Genomic DNA, 22,268 nt, shown 5'->3' with positions numbered 1-22,268 from the left:
GGACAGTACTGAGGAAGTGCTGCATTGTCAGATGGACAGTATTGAGGGAGTGCTGCATTGTCAGAGGGACTGTGCTGAGGGAGCACTGTATTGTCAGAGAGTCAGTACTGAGGGAGTGCTGCATTGTCAGAGGGACGGTACTTAAGGAGTGCTGCATTGTCAGAGGGATAGTGCTGAGGGAGTGCTGCATTGTCAGAGGATCAGTACTGAGGGAGTGCTGCATTGTCAGAGGGACAGTGCTGAGGGAGTGCTGCATTGTCAGAGGGTCAGTACTGAGGGAGTGCTGCATTGTCAGAGGGTCAGTACTGAGGGAGTGCTGCATTGTCAGAGGGACAGTGCTGAGGGAGTGCTGCATTGTCAGAGGGACAGTCCTGAGGGAGTGCTGCATTGTCAGAGGGACAGTGCTGAGGGAGTGCTGCATTGTCAGAGGGACGGTACTTAAGGAGTGCTGCATTGTCAGAGGGATAGTGCTGAGGGAGTGCTGCATTGTCAGAGGGACAGTACTGAGGGAGTGCTGCATTGTCAGAGGGACAGTACTGAGGGAGTGCTGCATTTTCAGAGGGTCAGGACTGAGGGAGTGCTGCATTGTCAGACAGTTAGTGCTGAGGGAGTGCTGCATTGACAGAGGGACAGTACTGAGGGAGTGCTGCATTGTCAGAGGGACAGTGCTGAGGGAGTGCTGCATTGTCAGAGGTTCAGTACTGAGGGAGTGCTGCATTGTCAGAGGGACAGTGCTGAGGGAGTGCTGCATTGTCAGAGGGTCAGTACTGAGGGAGTGCTGGATTGTCAGAGGGACAGTACTGAGGGAGTGCTGCATTTTCAGAGGGTCAGGACTGAGGGAGTGCTGCATTGTCAGACAGTTAGTGCTGAGGGAGTGCTGCATTGTCAGAGGGACAGTGCTGAGGGAGTGCTGCATTGTCAGAGGGACAGTACTTAAGGAGTGCTGCATTGTCAGAGGGACAGTGCTGAGGGAGTGCTGCATTGTCAGAGGGACAGTGCTGAGGGAGTGCTGCATTGTCAGAGGTTCAGTACTGAGGGAGTGCTGCATTGTCAGAGGGACGGTACTTAAGGAGTGCTGCATTGTCAGAGGGACAGTGCTGAGGGAGTGCTGCATTGTCAGAGGGACAGTGCTGAGGGAGTGCTGCATTGTCAGAGGGTCAGTACTGAGGGAGTGCTGCATTGTCAGAGGGACGGTACTTAAGGAGTGCTGCATTGTCAGAGGGATAGTGCTGAGGGAGTGCTGCATTGTCAGAGTGTCAGTACTGAGGAAGTGCTGCATTGTCAGATGGACAGTGCTGAGGGAGTGCTGCATTGTCAGAGGGTCAGTACTGAGGGAGTGCTGCATTGTCAGAGGGTCAGTACTGAGGGAGTGCTGCATTGTCAGAGGGACAGTGCTGAGGGAGTGCTGCATTGTCAGAGGGACAGTCCTGAGGGAGTGCTGCATTGTCAGAGGGACGGTACTTAAGGAGTGCTGCATTGTCAGAGGGATAGTGCTGAGGGAGTGCTGCATTGTCAGAGGGACAGTGCTGAGGGAGTGCTGCATTGTCAGAGGGACGGTACTTAAGGAGTGCTGCATTGTCAGAGGGATAGTCCTGAGGGAGTGCTGCATTGTCAGAGGGACGGTACTTAAGGAGTGCTGCATTGTCAGAGGGATAGTGCTGAGGGAGTGCTGCATTGTCAGAGTGTCAGTACTGAGGAAGTGCTGCATTGTCAGATGGACAGTATTGAGGGAGTGCTGCATTGTCAGAGAGACAGTGCTGAGGGAGCACTGTATTGTCAGAGAGTCAGTACTGAGGGAGTGCTGCATTGTCAGAGGGACAGTGCTGAGGGAGTGCTGCATTGTCAGAGGGACAGTCCTGAGGGAGTGCTGCATTGTCAGAGCTTCAGTACTGAGGGAGTGCTGCATTGTCAGAGGGTCAGGACTGAGGGAGTGTTGCATTGTCAGATGGTCAGTACTGAGGGAGTGCTGCATTGTCAGATGGTCAGTACTGAGGGAGTGCTGCACTGTTGCAGGATCGATGCTTTTTGAGGAAATTTCAACAACTAAGCTATTTCACTGTGTACTCTATTCTTTGCTCTTCCTGTTAATAGCTGTACAAATGAATAGTTCAGGATTCTCAATGTACCTTGAAAGTGATACACACAAGGTACACTCCCCAAGCTGTGTGGCAGCCTTCAGTTTAAACCTCCAACACATCTCCTCACTCCCAGCAATGTGTATCGTCGTTGTTACACATCAACATGTTGACGTTGCCATGAACATACAAACCAGGAGCAGGATAAGGCCATTCAGCCTGTTGTACCATTCAATGAGGTCATGGCTGATCTAATTATGGCCTCCGCTCCACTTTCCTTTCGATTTGATAATATTTGACTTTCTTGTTCGTCAATAATCCATCTAACTGTGACTTTGAAATATTTAATAACCCCTCTTGTACCACTCTCTGGGAAGGGGAGTTCCACAGACTCACAAGCCTCTGAGAGAAAATTGCTCTCCTCCATCCTAAATGAGGGAACCATTTCTTTCCAAACTGTGCCACTATTCCTGTCTCCCCTCCAAGGGGAAGTAGCCCTTTTGCCTTTACAATCTCATGTCCTCCCAAGACCTGATATGTTTCAATAAGAAACATTCTTCTAAACTCCAATGTTATTTACGAAACTTGTCCCATACCTCAGCATGAGGCAAACCCTTTTCCTCAGGAATTTGTCAAGTGGCCTTCACTGAATTGATTCTGGCCTTGGAAGTTGCTGCGGCTCAAAATATGCCTCTACACTAATTTTAGAATAATAGTAAAGCTGGCTTAGTTACCATCCATTAGGGAGAGATAATTGATGATGGCTTAACCTGAGGATCAACATGCCTCAGGCAAGGGGAGAGGTTGAGAAGGAGATGCCATCATTGGTAACTTCAGTAGTTGCAGGATTTGAACCACACTGTTGGCATCAGGCCAAGCAGCATCTCAGGAGCACAAAAGCTGATGTTTCGGGCCTAGACCCTTCATCAGAGAGGGTCTCGGCCCGAAATGTCAGCTTTTGTGCTCCTGAGATGCTGCTTGGCCTGCTGTGTTCATCCAGCTCCACACTTTGTTATCTTGGATTCTCCAGCATCTGCAGTTCCCATTATCACTGTTGGCATCGTTCTGCTTTACATACTAACTGGATTGCCAATTGAGCCAATTAACTCCCTTCACTTAGAATACAGGTACAAAGTCAGTAAACCTATTCACCTCACCTGTACTCACCTGCGCAAACAGATCTTGCAGCATTTCCAAGTGTGGAGGTGTGCGTTAGAGTGGGAATACAGCAATTGCCCAGGGAGGTAATTGCTGTCTGAAAACTTGTTGCTGTAACTTTCATTTTAGGAGGCCCTGCTCTAGAAACTTTCTCCATCTATCATGTCGTATTGACTCAGAAGTTCAAATATTCTAGTCAAAGCACTTGCCAACAATCTTTCTGAATGAGGGTTGAGTTTGCCTTTTAATATTCAAACCAGCCTCTTGCCAGTAGAATCTGTGAATTTTTTATTTGCGCTTCTACAGGGTAGAACATTTAAGGATAAAGTTTCAACTTAATTATTTGGAATTCAGATTATAAGTCAATTATTTTGTTCCAATAATGAACAGAACCAGCCGAGAAAGAGTTGGAGATTATGTGGCCAGTATTGAGGCGATTGGTGGAAACCGTACATTACCAGAAAACCCTCGCTTAACGCCTGAAGATGAGGTGTCCATTCAAGTCTCAATTGATACATCAGACAGCAGAGCCAAGCTGATCATTGCAGAGTGCTGGACAACACCCGGCAACAATTCAACCAGCTCTACTTCATACCCTGTGATCAAAACTGGGTAAGGGATTTCTGACCAAGGCTTCATGAAGGGAAAGGACCCATGTCTAATGGGAACTCAAATTCCTTCATGAGGTCTTACTTTCCATGTGAAAAATGAAAGACTTCCCCACAAACACTGTGGGTTTTGCTCATATTCTTTCTGATGTTTGAACTGTTGATGCACTAAAATGTAACTTGTTTTTTTTTTGACCAAGTGTCTTTTTCTTCCTATTATTTCCACTTTCTGCCTCTTTCCCACCTCTTCAACCTCCTTCGGCCTGAAGACACTGTTGTTCATTGGGTATAGCTGAATGGGGAAAGAGATTCCTCCAGAGCCTTGCTCATCTAGTGTCAAATTCACTCAGCACACAATATAGATTTTAAGGGGTATGTGATTACAATTACCTCATAGAGGCAGTCGATAGTTCATAATCAGGAACAAAAACAGAAGTTGCTGGAAAAGCTCAGCAGCTTCAGCCGCATCTGTGAAGAAAAATATAAATGCTTAGGGTCCGGTGACCCTTCCTAATGATTTTCTGATGGTTTATTGGGAAGTAGCTGGTTAGATATAGTGCACTAATTAATTAGGCAAAGAGAGGAAATACATGACCCGCGACAGGTGAGAATGCTTTCTCACACGCTCCCATGTCCCCATTGTCCTATCTCCTTTGATGGAAGAATATGGCTGTCTTCAGTGGTCTAGTTACCAACAGACTCTGTTCTTCTTTGGGCTGATGGAGAGAAACTCATGGTCTTACCCCCGGGAGATAGTGTGACTCATTTTCCTGGATCTCCTTGCACCTTCCTCCCACTCCTGATCCCCAGTTTATGTACCTTATTTAGGAGCTGGCCATCAATGCTATGTCAATGACCTGTCTAACCATCTTGATCAATGGCCATGGGACAGCTACTTATGAATCAGATGACTGTTATCCTCTTGCCTGCCTTGATCTGAGAGTTAATTTTCTAAAAGCAAAACCTCCTTATTTTCAAAAATAGTGCAATCATATTAGGGTGTTTTGCAATGGATAAATTGTTTGACACCAATTCAATGGGCATCATGATCTCTGTGTCTCTTGTAGTTTTTCTTTCTTGTTTACAAATGCCATAATTTTGGAAATTTGAGCACTGTTATAGTAGCTTCAAATTAAACCCCATGCTACACAGAAAATACAAGGAAATCACTTTTTAAGAGGACATGGGCAGGTTTACAAGAGTGATTTCAGGTAAGTTATCAGGAGAAATTGTACAATTAGAATTTAGAAAGTTAAGGGGTCTGCTGATTGAAATCGTCAAAATTAACAGTAAAAAAAGGGATAGATAAATATACTATTTCCATTTATTGGGGATATAGATTGGGGGTAGAGACTGAGAATTAGGGTGACACTATTCAGGAAAGATATTGTGAAGCATTGTTATAAAGGGCAGTAGATGTTTGGACCTCTTTTCCACAAATGGCAGTGGATCCCTGATTAATTTTACATTTGAGATAGATGAATTTTTAAGCTAGGTTATTCAGGGACATGGGCCAAATGTAGATATATGGAGTTATGCCACAAATCAACCATGATCTCATTGAATGAGGGATCAGGTTCAAGGGCTGAATGGCCTTCTCTTGTTCCTATGACTGTAATACCCAGCAGTATTTGGATATGGTATTCCATCATGAAGGAGAAAGGAGGGAATATCAGAGATCAGCCAGATTCCCCACCTGACCATGTGCCTCATTGTTCAGCAGGAAACATTGGGACGGGGAATTGGAAGATCCATCTCTTTTCTCTTTAGCCTAGTTTTTACTGCCCAAGAAAATCACCTCAGCATTGACCAGAGTCTGTTCTCCTGACTTTCCCGATCTGTACAACTCAGATCCACAATCAGTGGTGAGTTCTCAAGATCCCAATTCCTACCTTTTTAGCACTGCTGAACTTGGGCCTTTGGAGATGCAAATGAAATTATCCATAATAAATTATCCATTGATGAAATGAATTGGAGTTACTCCTATCTTAGACATCATAACTGCTGAACTCTTAACAAGTTCCGTTTTTCTTTTATAGATGCCCCGTTCGAGAATCACAGACAAGCATATCTGAAAATGGAAACTCCACAAGTGCAAATTTTACTTTGAAAGTGTTTTCTTTCATTAACCTGCCTTTTGTCTATATACACTGCCAGGCTTGGGTCTGCTTGGAAGTCAAAACAGCATCATGCCAACCGGTAGGTTTAATAGCCAGACTCTAGAACACGGGTGCTAAATATGTTTTGTCATGTATCTTATTCATATTTTTTGTATGTCCTGATGTCCTGTAAGCTAAGCATTTGAGAATAGAATAAAAGCCACAGAGGGAATGCACATCACCCAAGTTCTACCACAGACCCAGCCCCACCACCACAACCAAATGTGTTCACAATCTGATTGTTTAAAATTGAGAAGTGAGCTGGAATCTTCGACACTGACCTTATCTAACCTGAGCTTGCTACAGCATCAATCCCACACCTACCATTTCTAAGGTCACTGACTGCGATCTAATAGCTTGAGATTTTTTCCTTTGGTGAAGGCATCAAAAGAAAGTATTTGATGAAGGGTCTAGACCCGAAACGTCAGCTTTCCTGCTCCTCTGATGCTTCTTGGCCTGCTGTGTTCATCCAGCTCCACACTTTGTTATATTTAGAGACTCTGCTGTCTTCCTGTCTGTTAAAATCATTTCCACATTTTCATCCTTGGTTCAATAACATTTCTCTCTCTAAATTGACATATCCGAGGTTCAAGCCCTATTGTGGAAATCTGATGTTCCAGTGCAGTACTGAGGGAGAACTGCAGTATCATTTGGGCTGCAAATTGAACAAAATGTTAAACTGAACCTCCGACTGTCATCTCAATGCGGAATATGAATGATCACAGATTACAGAGAACAAAGAATAGGAGCAGGAATAAGGGAGTGAATGAGTCGTTGAGTGTGTGAGGATGAATGCGACAGACAGAAAGTGGGCGTGAGAGACAGAGAATAAGAAAGCGAGAGAGAATGCTAGACAGAATGTGTGACATAGTCAGAAAGACTTGAGGTGGGAGGGGTGATAGGTGAGAGGAAGAATAGGTTAGGGAGACGGGGACGAGCTGGGCTGGTTTTGGGATGCGGTGGGGGAAGGGGAGATTTTGAAGCTGGTGAAGTCCACATTGATACCATTGGGCTGCAGGGTTCCCAAGCGGAATATGAGTTGCCGTTCCTGCAACCTTCGGGTGGCATCATTATGGCACTGCAGGAGGCCCATGATAGACATGTCGTCTAAGGAATGGGAAGGAGAGTTAAAATGGTTCGCCACTGGGAGGTGCAGTTGTTTATTGCGAACCGAGTGGAGGTGTTCTGCAAAGCGGTCCCCAAGCCTCCACTTGGTTTCCCTAATGTAGAGGAAGCCACACCATGTACAGTGGATATGGTATACCAGATTGGCAGATGTGCAGGTGAACATCTGCTTAATATGGAAAGTCATCTTGGGGCCTGGGATGGGGGTGAGGGAGGAGGTGTGGGGACAAGTGTAGCACTTCCTGCGGTTGCAGGGAAAGGTGCCAGGTATGGTGGGGTTGAAGGGGAGTGTGGAGCGGACAAGGGAGTCACGGAGAGAATGGTCTCTCTGGAAGGCAGACAAGGGTGGGGATGGAAAAATGCCTTGGGTGGTGGGGTCGGATTGTAGATGGCGGAAGTGTCGGAGGATGATGTGTTGTATCCGGAGGTTGGTGGGGTGGTATGTGAGGACGAGGGGGATTCTCTTAGGGCGGTAAATGCGGGGGCTGGGTGTGAGGGATGTGTTGCGGGAAATGCGGGAGACACGGTGAAGAGCGTTCTCGACCACTGCAGGGGGAAAGTTGCGGTCCTTGAAGAACTTGGACATCTGGGATGTGCGGGAGTGGAATGCCTCATCCTGGGAGCAGATGCGCTGGAGGCGGAAGAATTGGGAATAGGGGATGGAATTTTTGCAGGAGGGTGGGTGGGAGGAGGTGTATTCTAGGTAGCTGTGGGAGTCGGTGGGCTTGAAATGGACATCAGTTTCTAGCTGGTTGCCTGAGATGGAGACTGAGAGGTCCAGGAAGGTGGAGGATGTGTTGGAGATGGCCCAGGTGAAATTGAGGGTCGGGTGGAAGGTGTTGGTGAAGTGGATGAACTGTTCAAGCTCCTCTTGGGAGCAAGAGGCGGCGCCGATACAGTCATCGATGTAATGGAGGAAGAGGTGGGGTTTGGGGCCAGTGTAGGTGCGGAAGAGGGACTGTTCCACGTAACCTGCAAAGAGGCAGGCATAGCTGGGGCCCATGCGGGTGCCAATGGCCACGCCCTTTGTCTGTAGGAAGTGGGAGGAATCGAAAGAGAAGTTGTTGAGGGTGAGCACGAGTTCGGCTAGGCAGATGAGGGTGTTGGTGGAGGGGGACTGGTTGGGCCTGCGGGACAGGAAGAAGCGGAGGGCCTTGAGGCCATCTGCATAAGGAATGGAGGTGTATAGGGACTGGATGCTCGGTTCGCAGTAAACAATTGCACCTCCCATTTGCAAACCATTTTAACTCCCCCTCCCATTCCTTAGATGACATGTCCATCATGGGCCTCCTGCAGTGCCACAATGATGCCACCCGAAGGTTGCAGGAACAGCAACTCATATTCCGCTTGGAACCCTGCAGCCCAATGGTATCAATGTGGACTTCACAAGCTTCAAAATCCCACTGCATCACAAAATCAGCCCAGCTCGTCCCCGCCTCCTTAACCTGTTCTTTCTCTCACCTATCCCCTCCTCCCACTTCAAGCTGCACCTCCATTTCCCACCTACTAACCTCAACGCGCCTCTTTGACCTCTCCGTCCTCCCCAGACTGACCTATGCCCTCCCTACCACCCCCCCCCCACCTATCGTCTCCTTTCCACCTATCATCTCCTCTATCTATCTTCAGTCAGCCTCCCCCTCTCTCCCTATTTATTTCAGAACCCTCTCCCCATCTCCCTCTCTGATGAAGGGTCTAGGCCCGAAACATCAGCTTTTGTGCTCCTGAGATGCTGCTTGGCCTGCTGTGTTCATCCAGATCCACACTTTGTTATCTTGGATTCTCCAGCATCTGCAGTTCCCATTATCTCTGATATAAAAAGGCTGTCCAATCCTTGGTTAGTGGATAACTTTTAAAATTTGTTGCAGAAACACCAATGTTGGTGAATTTCAGTACAGCCCATTGCACAACTGACCTTACTTTGGCACAGATGTGCATTCATGTTGAAGTTAGTGTGTGGATTGAATGGCAGAGCAGAATCGACGGGCTGAATGGCCTAGTTTCTGCTCTTATGCTAATGGTGTTGTGGGTTGGGTATTAGTGCTGCTGCTTGGAACAGGTTGCACTGCATGTCAAAGAGGATCAAAATAAATTGTGATCAACATGTGCATACTTGACCTGAGAGATGATGCTGGATTTAAATGTCTGGAAAGGAGAATGTATTTGTTATACTTGTGTATTTTAACAACGCAATCTAATACAACAAATCTGAAATTCAGAAACAAAAACAGTAATTACTGGAGAAGCTTAGTAGGTCTGGCAACATCTCTGAAGAGCAATTGCAGTTCGCACTTCGGGCCTGGTAACCCTTCCTCAGAACAGTTCCCGAAGTGCTAGCTCTGATTGCTCTTCAAAGTTGCTGCCACTCCTGCTGAACTTTTCCAGCAATTTCTGTTTATGTTTCTGATTTGATACAGCATTCGCTGTTTTTTTTTCGATTTTTATTAAGTTTAAAGTTCGGCTCCACTTGTTGCTTTCCATTATATTGGAGCAGTGGCAATGGATGTTGCAACTTGTTGGCACTGTCACGTTACTTTTGGAAAATTAACATTTAGAGCTCACAGATCAACAGTGAACTGCTCTCATTTATGACAATTTTATGACAGACATTAGTGAAAGCTACCCTAGCCCCACTACTCAATGGGTTGCAACATAAACCAATAGGATTTTCTTCAGTCTTCATTTGCAATCTTTACATTAGATTTAGAATTAAAGGATCCATCAACTTTAATGATCACAAAATTATTGCCTTTTTATAAAACATGACCTTTTCAATGAATGTGCAGAATTAGCTCATACAATAAATTTCTCACATGGAAATACTGCTGAAAAATTGCTTACTCATCTTATTAACTCAAAACACATGCAGATACACAGTTTGGATAAGAGGAAAAATAGTTTTCTCTCTGCAGAGATTCTTTTTAATTTCTAAAAAGAAAGAAAAACATATTTTGGCCATTGGTGATCATTCTTGGGAACAATGTACTGAAGTTGATTAATCTGGTATGTGGCCAGGTCAGTAAATACACACTGTTGTCCATTAGTGACAAGGTGTGCTCAGGTAAATAATGTTGAGAAGTCTTTTTTTTCAGCCATGTTTCAACCTGATCTCATAGTAAAGGTCATTCAAAAGCAGGAGACATGAGCTAAGCAGCTTATTCCACAGTAGGCTTTCCTCCACTAAAAAATCCAAATCCAAATTCTGAGCCTACAAACATGGTACAAACTGATCATCTATAAAGCCCAGGCACAAAACACTTTGGCAATTTTCCTTAAGCGATTTCAAGCAACCAAGATCAGCAATTGTCTGGAATCAGGTGGTTCCCAAGAGATGCCTTATTTTCTAAAAAAAACCTCTTTCACCTTTTCATCACTCTTAGAAAAAAAACTCAGCATCTTCACAATACCTCAAATTCAAGTCCAAAAATAATGTTGAAAATGATGAGAATTCATAACAGTGGCTATAAAAGATGTGCTGCAGATCACACTGACCATAATCCTCGAGGCTATCAACCTCATCAGCAGCACTGACGCTTAAAACCAATGTGAAAATGAAGGTGCTTGCTATTTCTTCTTTCCATGAGAACTTGCACAATTTCATCATTATGTAAATCTTTCAAGACTAACAGTGAGATATTGCAGTGTTGTACCCGGCTGTCAACTTTCCTTTGCATGTCATCATTGTGCTGCTATTAAATGCCTTTGAGGGCCTATATGAGTTTATCTACCTGCATAATAAAGCTGAATGCAAGCAAGCCTTTTAACTTGGCAAGATGGTGTGCTGAGATCAAAGTACGAAATACCCTACTCTGTGAGTTGCTGTTTGACGATGATGTCATGCTGGCATCCTACACTGAAGTTCACTTGCAGCAGTTTTTAGAGGAGTCCATCCATTCTGCAAGGATTTGGACTGATAACCAGAGCCAAGAAAACAAAAGTTATGTGCCAAAGTGTAGTGGCACCATCTTCCATCAATGTTGATGACCTCATCCTAGAGCTTCGATCAACAGTTTACTGATAACCTGGGCCCAGTCAGCACCAAGTTTGCCAAGACTGTAGCTGCCATCTTAAAGATGGGAGGCCACGTTTATTTTTAATTATTTGTTTGTGGGGTGTGGGCATCGCTGGCTGGAGCCCTTAGAAAATGGTGGTGAGCTGCTTTCTTGAACAGCTGCTGGAGGTTGCCCCACAATGCCCTGGAATTCCAAGATTTTGACCCAGTGACGCTGAAGGAACAGCGATATATGAAGTTAGGACAGTGAGTAGCTTGAAAGTGGTGTCGTTCCCATAAGTCTGTTGCCCTTGCACTTCTAGATGGAAGTGGTCATTGATTTGGAAGATGCTGTCTCAGGATCTTTGGGAATTTCTGCAGGGCATCTTGTACATAGTACACACTGCTGTTACCAGTGACGGTAACACCAGTAAGCTTTGAATGGTGATGGTTCAGATTATCTCTTACTGGTGATGGTCATTTATGTGACATGAGTGTTACTTGCCACTTAGCCCAGGCCTGGATGTTGTCCAGAGCTATTGCATTTGAACATTGGCTGCTTCAGTATTTGAGGAGTTGCAAATAGTGCTGAACATTGTGCAATATTCGGCAAACATCTTGACTTCTGATCATATAGAGGGAAGTTCATTGATGAAACAGCTGAAAATAAGCCGAGGACACTATTCTGAGGAACTCCTATAGAGATATCCCGGAGCTGAGATGTCTGACAACCCATAATGACAACCATCTTTCAATGTGTTGGGTTTAACTCCAACTGGCAGAGTTTGCTTCTTGATATCCATTGATTCTAGTTTTGCCAGGGCTCCTTGATGCCACACTCAGTCAAATGCTGCCTTGATGTTAAGGGCTGTCACTCTCACCTCACCTCTGGAATTCAGCTCTTTTGTCCATGGGGCATTTGAATCAAGGCTGTAATAAGTCCAGGAGCTGAATGGTCCTGGTGGAACCCAAACTGAGTGTCACTGAGTAGGTTATTGGTGAGCAGGTGCTGCTTGATAACACTGTCACTGACACCTCCCATCACTTTACTGATGATTGAGAGTAGACTGATGGAGCGGTAATTGGCTGGGTTGCATTTGTCTGACTTATTGTGAACTTTCATCAGGAGGCTGTATCCTTCCAGGTCATTTTGTTACACAACTCTTGGCAAAGGGACAATGTCTGCCCTCTTGGCATCAACAAGAATGCCCTCACTGAAATTTGCCATGTATTACTGGCCGAGGATTGTGTTCACTCTGACAGCGAAGGTGACCAAGCCCATGATCTTTTGTGTGTTGGGTTCCTTCTGCACCTCCTCGAGCAAGGCTACCAACTCTGTTGGGAACCACGCCGTTCTGAGTTACACTATTACTGAGTGTTGCCAGGTCAGAATCAGTGTATCAGAGATAATGGGCACTGCAGATGCTAGAGAATCTGAGATAACAAAGTATGGAGCTGTATGAACACAGCAGGCGAAGCAGCATCTTGTACTCCTCTGATGCTGCTTGGCCTGCTGTGTTCATCCAGCTCCACACTTTGTTACCTCAGAATCAGTGTATGATGACTTCCAGCAGCTGGAATGTACCTTCCCTTTCAGAGGTGTGGGCTAGGTTTGAGTAGTTCAGGCTAGTTTTAAATTTAAGTTTACACTTCTTGGTGAGGTTTGCAGACACCCAACAATGCAGTTGGCACTGATTACGTGCTGATTAACCAGCACGTTAAAGCACCCTCTCCTTCAGAAGCAACATGTGTGAAATAGCATCATGCTGCAATCTAGCCTGTGTTTTTTGAGGCAGTTGAACGTTACCACAGCAAAAAATAAATTTTACATATAATGTTTCTGCTGATGAGAAACAGAAATTGCTTCATCTTTGTGTTTGCAACTAATTGGACAATTTTGAATGAAGAACTGAGAAGGAAAAGGTGCTTTTCCTTTGCTTTGGACTCCACATTTTTCTCATCCACCTCCGGAGGCACTTAAAGCCTAGAACTTGTCTACAAAATGAACAGGGAGCTTAATGACATTCACTGCTGTTGATGTGTAATTGGCTGGTGCCTCATTGAGAAGTGATGGCCTAGTTGTATATTGTTACCTTATGAATCCAGAGACCCAGGAAATGTTCTGGGGACAAAAACAGAAGCTGCTGGCAAAGAGATAATAAGAACGCTGGAGTCAGATATAACACAGTGTTGAGCTGGAGGAACACAGCAGGCCTGGCAGCATCAGAGGAGCAGGAAAGCTGACGTTTCAGGTCGGGACGCTTCTTCAGAAAGAAACGTCGGCTTTTGTGCTCCACCAATACTGCCTGGCCTGCTGTGTTCATCCAGCTCCACACTGTGTTATCTCTTATTTGTAGCTGCTGGCAAAGCTCAGCAGGTCTGGCAGCATCTGTGAAGAGAAATCAGAGTTAATATTTCTGGGCTGATGGTCCTTCCTCAGAAAATTCTGAGGATGCAGGCTTAAAACCTGGTATAAGTGACATTGGAATTTGAATTCGATAAAACACAAGTCTTGAATTACATCTAATGATGGCCTTGAAATCATTGCCAATTGTTGACTGGTTGACTAGTGTCCTTTAAGAAAGGAAACTGACATCCTTACCTGGCTGACATATAATTTCAGACCCCAGCAATGTGGCTGACTCTTAACTACCCTCTGGTCAATTGCAGATGGGCAGCGAATACTGGCCTAACCAGCAATGTCCACATCCTATGAATGCAAACAAAAACCTTATAATGTGGTCAATATGCCCATTTTAGAATATGCATGCATCTGTAAGATTGTAAGTACGTTTGTACCAAATACCATTCATCCATCAACCTATCATCACTAATTTACTCTGGTTCCCATTGTGACATTTCTTTGATTTTAAGATTCTCATTCTTGTTTTGAAACATTTTCATGGCCTTCCACCTCCATATCTCCACCAATCCTTTGAGAAATCCGATCTCTTCCAATTCTGGCATCACGTCATACTCCAATTTCCATCTGTTCACTGCTGCCTTTTGTAACCTGGGCCTGCAATTCTGTCTTTTTTCCCCTAAACAGCTTTGGCCACTTCATCTCCACCTGTGGAACACAACTCCTAGTCTGAAATTGAAACAAAAGATGCCTGAAATGCTTAGTAGGTCATGTTGTGTTTGTGGAGAGGAATAACCTTTCATCAATTTAACCTTTTGAGCAGCCTTTTAATCAACACATGTAGTATCCTCCTACATGGGATAGAATCAAATACAGCTTGAAAACACTCCCGTAAAGCACTTGAGGTGTTTTATCTAACAGTGTGACAAAAATGTGGTTTGTTCCATCATCCCCATTGAAGCCTGCCCCATGTCTGAAAAGTAGAATAACTGCAGTGATTTAATTGTGCAATGTTGAATAATCTCATTAAAATATCTTTGTTACATTTCACCTCTGAAATTTGTGAACATGAGAGTGGTTTGGGAATGCAATTATTATCACATCTGCCTGGAGAAAGATTCTGATTGTTCCATACCTTTCTTAAACAGTCATGCAGTGGCTCCCGTCTAGTCGAAAGTGCTGAAATTGTTGCAAAAAGAACTGTATCACTTGGACCTCTGTATCGCAAGAATAATAATGGTGAGTAAGGTTTGAACTTTCTTCTGGGTGTGGTGCTACACTGCCCTAAAAAAAATTTCATCTAAAGCCACATGCATTGAGTGGAGAATGATAAATGTGTGTAAGTTTGAGGCTGTATTGTTGCAGTGTGTACAGGTTGTTGTATCCAAACAGGCACAAAATGATATTGGAATATGCAAGATGAGAATTTTCTTTCTTTTGTCAAGGAACAATGTACCCCAGTAAGTTACTAATATTTCCACCCAAGCCTTCTCTTTGTCATTACCCATCACATGGTGAATGATTAGATCTACCATCGCATGGTAATCCTGCAGCTTTACAACAGGGAGCCAGGATGTTTGCATGTGAACGAGGTGAAACCTGAGGCTTACTGCTTGAACTCCTGTCTCATCTTACTTAAGGATCATTCTGCAAATGGGATAACTTGGACATCTCTCTCTCTCTCTCTCGCACGCACACGCACACACACAAACACACAGACACACACATACCTCCTGTGTTCATCTAGCTCTACACCTTGTTATCTCTGATGAGTAAAGATCCGATTGGAATGATTCAGCACACTATCTGGGTCAGTTGTTAGCAAAATAGAAATCCAGGGAGTAGTTAACGAGGCTGTAAATTGCCACAAGACATTTCTCAATGTGTCATTATCTGTGTAAGATCTCATCAGCATCTTTCCCTGCCCTTTCTTTGAATAATCCTGACATCTTTCTGATTGGCATGATATGAGAAATTAGTCTGAACACTGAGAACATCCTGCTCCTTGTTGCGAAGCTTTTTAGAGTTTCCAGTTGGGGCAGCATCTCAACTGCAGGAGTGCAGCAGCCTCTCAGCTACCGTGTTACGCTGCTGGTGCAGATTTAAATGTGTGGTCACCTGAACAGCCTATACAAAAGCACAGAGATAATGGGAACTGCAGATGCTGGAGAATCCAAGATAACAAAGTGTGGAGCTGGATGAACACAACAGGCCAAGCAGCATCTCAGGAGCACAAAAGCAGACGTTTCGGGACGAGACCCTTCATCAGAGAGGGGGATGGCGTGAGGGTTCTGGAATAAATAGGGAGAGAGGGGGAGGCAGACCGAACATGGAGAGAAAAGAAGATAGGCAGAGAGGAGAGTATAGGTGAGGAGGTAGTGAGGGGATAGGTCAGTCCAGGGAAGATGGACAAGTCAAGGAGGTGAGATGAGGTTAGTAGGTAGGAAATGGAGGTGCAGCTTGGGGTGGGAGGAAGGGATGGGTGAGAGGAAGAAAAGGTTAGGGAGGCAGAGACAGGCATGGCTGGTTTTGGGATACAGTGGGGGGAGGGGAAGAGCTGGGCTGGTTGTGTGGTGCAGTGGGGGGAGGGGACGAACTGGGCTGGTTTTGGGATGCGGTGGGGGAAGGGGAGATTTTGAAGCTTGTGAAGTCCACATTGATACCATTGGGCTGCAGGGTTCCCAAGCGGAATATGAGTTGCTGTTCTTGCAACCTTTGGGTGGCATCATTGTGGCACTGCATGAGGCCCATGATGGACATATCGTCTGAGGAATGGGAGGGGGAGTTAAAATGGTTTGTGACTGGGAGGTGCAGATGTTTGTTGCGAACCGAGCGGAGTGTTCTGCAAAGCGGTCCCCAAGCCTCCGCTTGGTTTCCCCAATGTAGAGGAAGCCACACCGGGTACAATGGATACAGTATACCACATTGGCAGATGTGCAGGTGAACCTCTGCTTAATATGGAAAATCATCTTGGGGCCTGGGATAGGGGTGAGGGAGGAGGTGTGGGGGCAAGTGTAGCACTTCCTGCGGTTGCAGGGGAAGGTGCCAGGTGTGGTGGGGTTGGAGGGGAGTGTGGAGCGGACAAGGGAGTCGCGAAGAGAGTGATCTCTCCAGAAGGCAGACAAGGGTGGGGATGGTAAAAATGTCTTGGGTGGTGGGGTCGGATTGTAGATGGCGGAAGTGTCGGAGGATGATGCGTTGTATCCGGAGGTGAATGGGGTGGTATGTGAGAATGAGGCGGATCCTCTGGGGGCGATTGTGGTGGGGGCGGGGTGTGAGGGATGTGTTGCAGGAAATGTGGGATACGTGGTCAAGGGCGTTCTTGACCACTGCAGGGGGAAAGTTGCGGTCCTGGAAGAACGTGGACATCTGGGATGTGCGGGAGTGGAATGCCTCATCCTGGGAGCAGGTATGGTGGAGGCGGAGGAATTGGGAATAGGGGATGGAATTTTTGCAGGAGGATGGGTGGGAGGAGGTGTATTTTAAGTAGCTGTGGGAGTCAGTGGGCTTAATATGGACATCAGTTTCTAGCTGGTTGCCAGAGATGGAGACTGAGAGGTCCAGGAAGGTGAGGGATGTGCTGGAGATGGCCCATGTGAACTTGAGGTTGGGGTGGAAGGTGTTGGTGAAGTGGATGAACTGTTCGAGCTCCTCTGGGGAGCAAGAGGCGGCGCCGATACAGTCATCAATGTACCGGAGGAAGAGGTGGGGTTTGGGGCCAGTGTAGGTACAGAAGAGGGACTGTTCCACGTAACCTACAAAGAGGCATCCATAGCTTGGGCCCTTTTGGGTAACCATGGCCACCCTTTGCCTGTAGGAAGTGGGAGGAATCGAAAGAGAATTTGTTGAGGGTGAGGACGAGTTCGGCTAGGCGGATGAGAGTGTCGGTGGAGGGGGACTGGTCGGGCCTGCGGGACAGGAAGAAGCGGAGGGCCTGGAGGCCATCTGCATGCGGAATACAGGTGTATAGGGACTGGACGTCCATGGTGAAAATGAGGTGTTGGGGGCCAGGGAATTGGAAGTCCTAGAGGAGGTGGAGGGCGTGGGTGGTGTCACGGACATAGGTAGGGAGTTCCTGGACCAAAGGGGAGAAAGTGGAGTCCAGATAGGTGGAGATGAGTTCGGTGGGGCAGGAACAGACTGAGACAATGGGTCGACCAGGGCAGGCAGGTTTGTGGATTTTGGGAAGGAGATAGAAATGGGCCGTGCGGGGTTGGGGAACAATGAGGTTGGAGGCTGTGGGTGGGAGGTCACCTGAGGTGATGAGGTCATGGATGTTGTTGGTGATGATGGTTTGGTGCTCGGGGGTTGTGTCATGATCGAGGGGGCGGTAGGAGGAGGTGTCGGAGAGTTGGCATTTGGCCTCGGCGATGTAGAGGTCAGTGTGCCATACTACCACTGCACCACCCTTGTCTGCGGGTTTGATGGTGAGGTTGGGGTTGGAGCGGAGGGAGCGGAGGGCTGCCCGTTCTGCAGGGGACAGGTTGGAGTGGGTGAGAGGGGTGGAGAGGTTGAGGCGGTTGATGTCTCGATGGCAGTTGGAGATGAAGAGGTCAAGGGAGGGTAGGAAGTCTGGGGGTGGTGTCCAGGAAGAGGACTTGTGTTGGAGGCGGGTGAAGGGGTCAGTGGAGGGAGGGTTAGGCTCCCAGTTAAAGAAGTAAGCATGGAGGTGAAGGCGGCGGAAAAACTGCTCGATGCCCAAGCGTAACTGGTATTCGTTGATGTGTGGGTGGAGAGGGACAAAGGTGAGCCCCTTGCTTAGGACTGACCGTTCGTCCTCAGTCAGTGGGAGATCTGGGTGAATACCCAAGGCCTTTTTTCCAGGGTAGGGGAGTCCAAAACTAGAGGGCATGGGTTTGAAATGAGAGGGGAAAGATATTCAAGGGGTCTAAGGGACAACATTTTCATGGAGGGTGGTGCGTGTATGAATGAGCTGCCAGAGAAGTTGGCAGAGGCTGTTGTAATTACAACATTTAAAAGGCATCTGGGTGGTATTTGAACAGGAAGCGTTTAGAGGGATATGACCAAATGTTGGTGAGTGGGACTAGATTAATTTAGGAAATCTGGTCAGCGTGGGCATTTTGGACCAAAGGATCTGTTTCTGTACTGTACATCTCTATGCCTCTATGACCTGATGTATACTGGGGACACCACGGACAGCAACCCATTAAGACAGGCATTATGAACCCCTGTATGGCCCACTGCTGGACTTGTACATGACTAGGCCAGACACAGGAGCAGATGAGCGAGGAGGTCCTCCAACTTACTTGCCCTGCTCCCCACCTGGTGTTTTGGAGTTTTGGTTTCTCTTCATATGGTTTTGACTCAAACTGTATGACATCATTTGGTGATAGCCCTCAAAGATGCAGTGAAAGGAAATCCCAAAAAAGGATCTCACAAACTTCAAATGAAGCTTGACTTTGGGGGATGAAAATGTCTGTCAGCCCCGAATCACCTACCAATCATGGCAGGCCTCAAATGCTCCTCGTCCAAGAATACCCAAGAGTGGACATGGCTGTGATAGACAGGCAGACAGTCAGGTACAATGGGCTTGCTGTATGGACCTGTTTGTGGTAACTTTATCCAGATCCATGGCCAGGAGACTGCCATCTGAATCTCCCACCCCTTATCAGGAGAATGGAGGCTGCAGATTTTCTTTCTGTATTATTTCTATATTTAATAATTCATCACAAACCACCCAATCACCCGTTGCAGTTTCGCTTCATTCTCTACATTTTAGACCCACCCATTTGCCTATAGCAAAAGAACAAATTACAAAACACTGTCTACTAATGCAGCAACAATGTAAAAGGAAGGGTAGGAAAACAGGCTTAAAGCAGATGTTGCATTCTAGATAATGAGCTTTTTCAGAAATAACTTTAGCTATAGACATAATTAATCAGCCTGTTCACATGTATTATGACATAGTTAACATTTGCAACTTGAATCTAGAGGGCGGGACACTCATCGCTACATCAAAAGAGCTCTGAATCTTGATTTATATTATTTTCTAAATCACCCACTAGCTGAGTTAAACCCTAATCAATGAGTTAATGCAAATTAACATCCCCATTGAAAGGCAGCTTCTGTTTATAAGTGCTCTAAATACTGTTCTCCTTCCTCATCTATCTTCATCATCAAGAATTGTTTATGGACTTAAAAAGCCGCTGATGTAATTCCAATGCTGTCTAAGATTCTTGTGCTTCTCTCTTCTAACAGATGGTGGACCACTAGTTGTATTGGATGAAAATAGTTCAGCAGTGAAGGCTGTGGTAGCACTCGGAATTCTCCTATGCCTGATGCTTGTGATAATATCTGTAGTCATAGTGACCATGTACACCAGGTGGGGTCGGACCTTCCTCTATCAGTCCAATGGTCAGAACTACCAGGCATTCGATAACTACTGATGAAACAGTCTTCAGGAGATTGTGCTCTCTGTGTTTTGCGGACAAGTCTGCAGTGATTATGTTGCTCATTTATCAGGAAACCCAAGTACCTTTTACTATTTTACAATATGATTTCTGAATAATTTCATCTGTCTCTTTTAATGTGGTTCTAGGGATGCTGCTACAACCCTCTGAGATCTCTTTGCTCATCTGGCCTTTTGTGCAATTCTGATTTTCCTCAACATATCATTGGGAGCCTTGCAATCAGCTGTCTAATTCCTAAGCTTTCTGATTCTGTCCTTAAACTTCTCCACTTCTCTACCTCTGTTTCTCTCTCCTCTTTGAACACCCTGCTTTTAAAATCTACCTTTTTGTCCCAGCAGTCCTACATAGCTTCATGTCAAATCTTGCTTGATAGCGGTCATGTTAAGCACCTTGGTATGTTTACTGCATTAAGCGTGTAATTCTTGTTGAGCTTACCATTTCATGCTTATTAAAAGGAATAAGCTAGCTTGTCAACTGAATTCCTGGATGCCTGAATAATCCCAAGTGCCAATAAAGCAAATGAATTGAAAATGGAATTAAAACAAAGCATATTTACACAGTTTGCAGAAATCACACTCCAAAAGGTGCTCAGTATATAATAAGAACTTGCGTTCTCACTCAGTGAAGGCATTATTTAATCCCATGACTTTCTTGAAGTCACAAATAATGTAATTGCACTGTCACCTCAGTCAAAATAGCAATTGAAAGACATTTCAAATTGTGAGAGGCAGTGAGAAGACCTGAGAATGACTGTTGATATTTATTCCATGTGGTTCATGTTTTATAATAGATGGATTTTGGGGACCCCCTTTCCAACCTCAAATGCACACATCTCTTATCTCAGACATTCCAGTTCGATTACCCTCTAGATATGTTGGATAAATCACATGAACACAGTCACATAGGAAATAGGAACCCAGTCAGTCCCTCAAGCCTATTCCATCTTAACTGTTCCTGGGACTCGATTCAACTTTCCTACCTGCTCTCTTGATTCCCTGAGAGACTAAAAATCTGTCTATCTCAGCCTGAAGTAGATTTAAGGATGGAACAACCACAAGTCTGTAGGGTAGAGAACTTCAAAATTTCACCACTCTTTCAGTAAAGAAATTTCTCCTGGCCTTAATCCAAAATAATTGACCACTTATCCTGAGACTGTTTCCGACTTTCTAGATTTCTCAGCAGGGGGATACAACCTCTGTGTTTACCCTATCAAGCCTTTCCAGAATATTATATATTTCTCATTCTTCTAAACTCGGGAGAATATAAGCCCAATTAACTCAGCCTCTCATCACAGAGCAATTCTCTCATTCCCAGGACTCATCCAGGAAACCTCTACTGTTCCACTTTGTATGTAAGTATATCATTCTTTAAATAAAGAGACCAAAATTGCCGCAGTATTTCAGATGTAGTTTCACCATGGCCTGTACAATTGTAGTGAGTCTTAGAGGCATAGAGGTTTATAGCACAGAAAAAAAAAGTCCTTGTTCCTTCTTCCTTATTCTTGTACTCTAATTCTTTCCCCATAAAGACCAATCGCCCATTTGGGATCCTAATTGTTTGTTGTATCTGCACACTAACTTATACTACTGCACCCAAATCCCTCTGAACAGCAACATTTACACTTTTCACACCTTTTAGGGAAATTCTGTTTTTCTACTCTGACTAGCAAAGTGAATAGCCTCGCTCTTCTCTTCTCTGGACTCCACTTTGTTACTCACTGACATGTCCAGCTTGGATCTCTTTTCAGCCTCTAACTGTTGCCTTCAAACTTGCAATTCTGCCCATCATTGTATCATCAGCAAACAGAGACACATGACTCTGTGACCTCGCCTGAGCCATTAACATAGATTGTAAGTAGCTGAGGCTCCGACACTGATCATTATGTTACCTTACTAGTCACAGCCTGTCAACTTCAAAATGTCCTTAATCTTTGCTCTCTGTCTGTTGACCAATCCTCTACCCATCTTAACATGTAATTCTCCCGATATTGTTAGCTCCAGTATGTTAATGTTGTGTGTGATATCTAATAGAATGTTTTCTAGATTTACTATACCTACTGGTGCCCCTTTATTTATCCTGTCAGTTACATCCTAAAAGGACTTTAATAAACTAATGAAACATGATTTCATTTATGTACAACCATGTTGACTTTGTCTCATTATATTTTAGAATTTTATGATCCTTTGTGCTGCGTATGCAAGTGAGGAATTGGTGGAATGTTTCAGTAGTAAAATTCCCAAGGTAGACATCTATTGCTTTCCTGCCAGCCTGATCTGTCTGCATTTGCACCAATTGAGGCCCTTGAGCAACCAATTATAGGAAGGCTGGCATCAATTTGGAGGCTGGCAGTAGGGGTTCAGGA

At 45.3% G+C, this 22,268-nt stretch overlaps 1 protein-coding gene across 4 annotated transcripts in view; it reads left to right on the top strand.

Annotated features, from left to right (window-relative positions):
* LOC125456771 (uromodulin-like 1) overlaps positions 1-22,045 on the top strand; it is a 103,295-nt gene extending 81,250 nt beyond the window's left edge. For all 4 annotated transcript variants that reach the window (XM_048540172.2, XM_048540170.2, XM_048540169.2 and 1 more), the window contains 4 exons: positions 3,624-3,845; positions 5,881-6,040; positions 14,624-14,714; positions 19,695-22,045. In XM_048540172.2, coding sequence (XP_048396129.1) covers positions 3,624-3,845; positions 5,881-6,040; positions 14,624-14,714; positions 19,695-19,882 — 661 coding nt within the window. In that variant the 3' untranslated portion in view covers positions 19,883-22,045. The remainder of the gene's footprint in view (positions 1-3,623; positions 3,846-5,880; positions 6,041-14,623; positions 14,715-19,694) is intronic.
* Positions 22,046-22,268: the final 223 nt, after the last annotated feature.

This window comes from Stegostoma tigrinum, chromosome 12 (assembly GCF_030684315.1).
Source record: "Stegostoma tigrinum isolate sSteTig4 chromosome 12, sSteTig4.hap1, whole genome shotgun sequence".
NCBI lineage: Eukaryota > Metazoa > Chordata > Chondrichthyes > Orectolobiformes > Stegostomatidae > Stegostoma > Stegostoma tigrinum.
The sequence above is the reverse complement of the archived record's forward strand: the minus strand, read 5'-3'. Positions and strand labels throughout refer to the sequence as shown.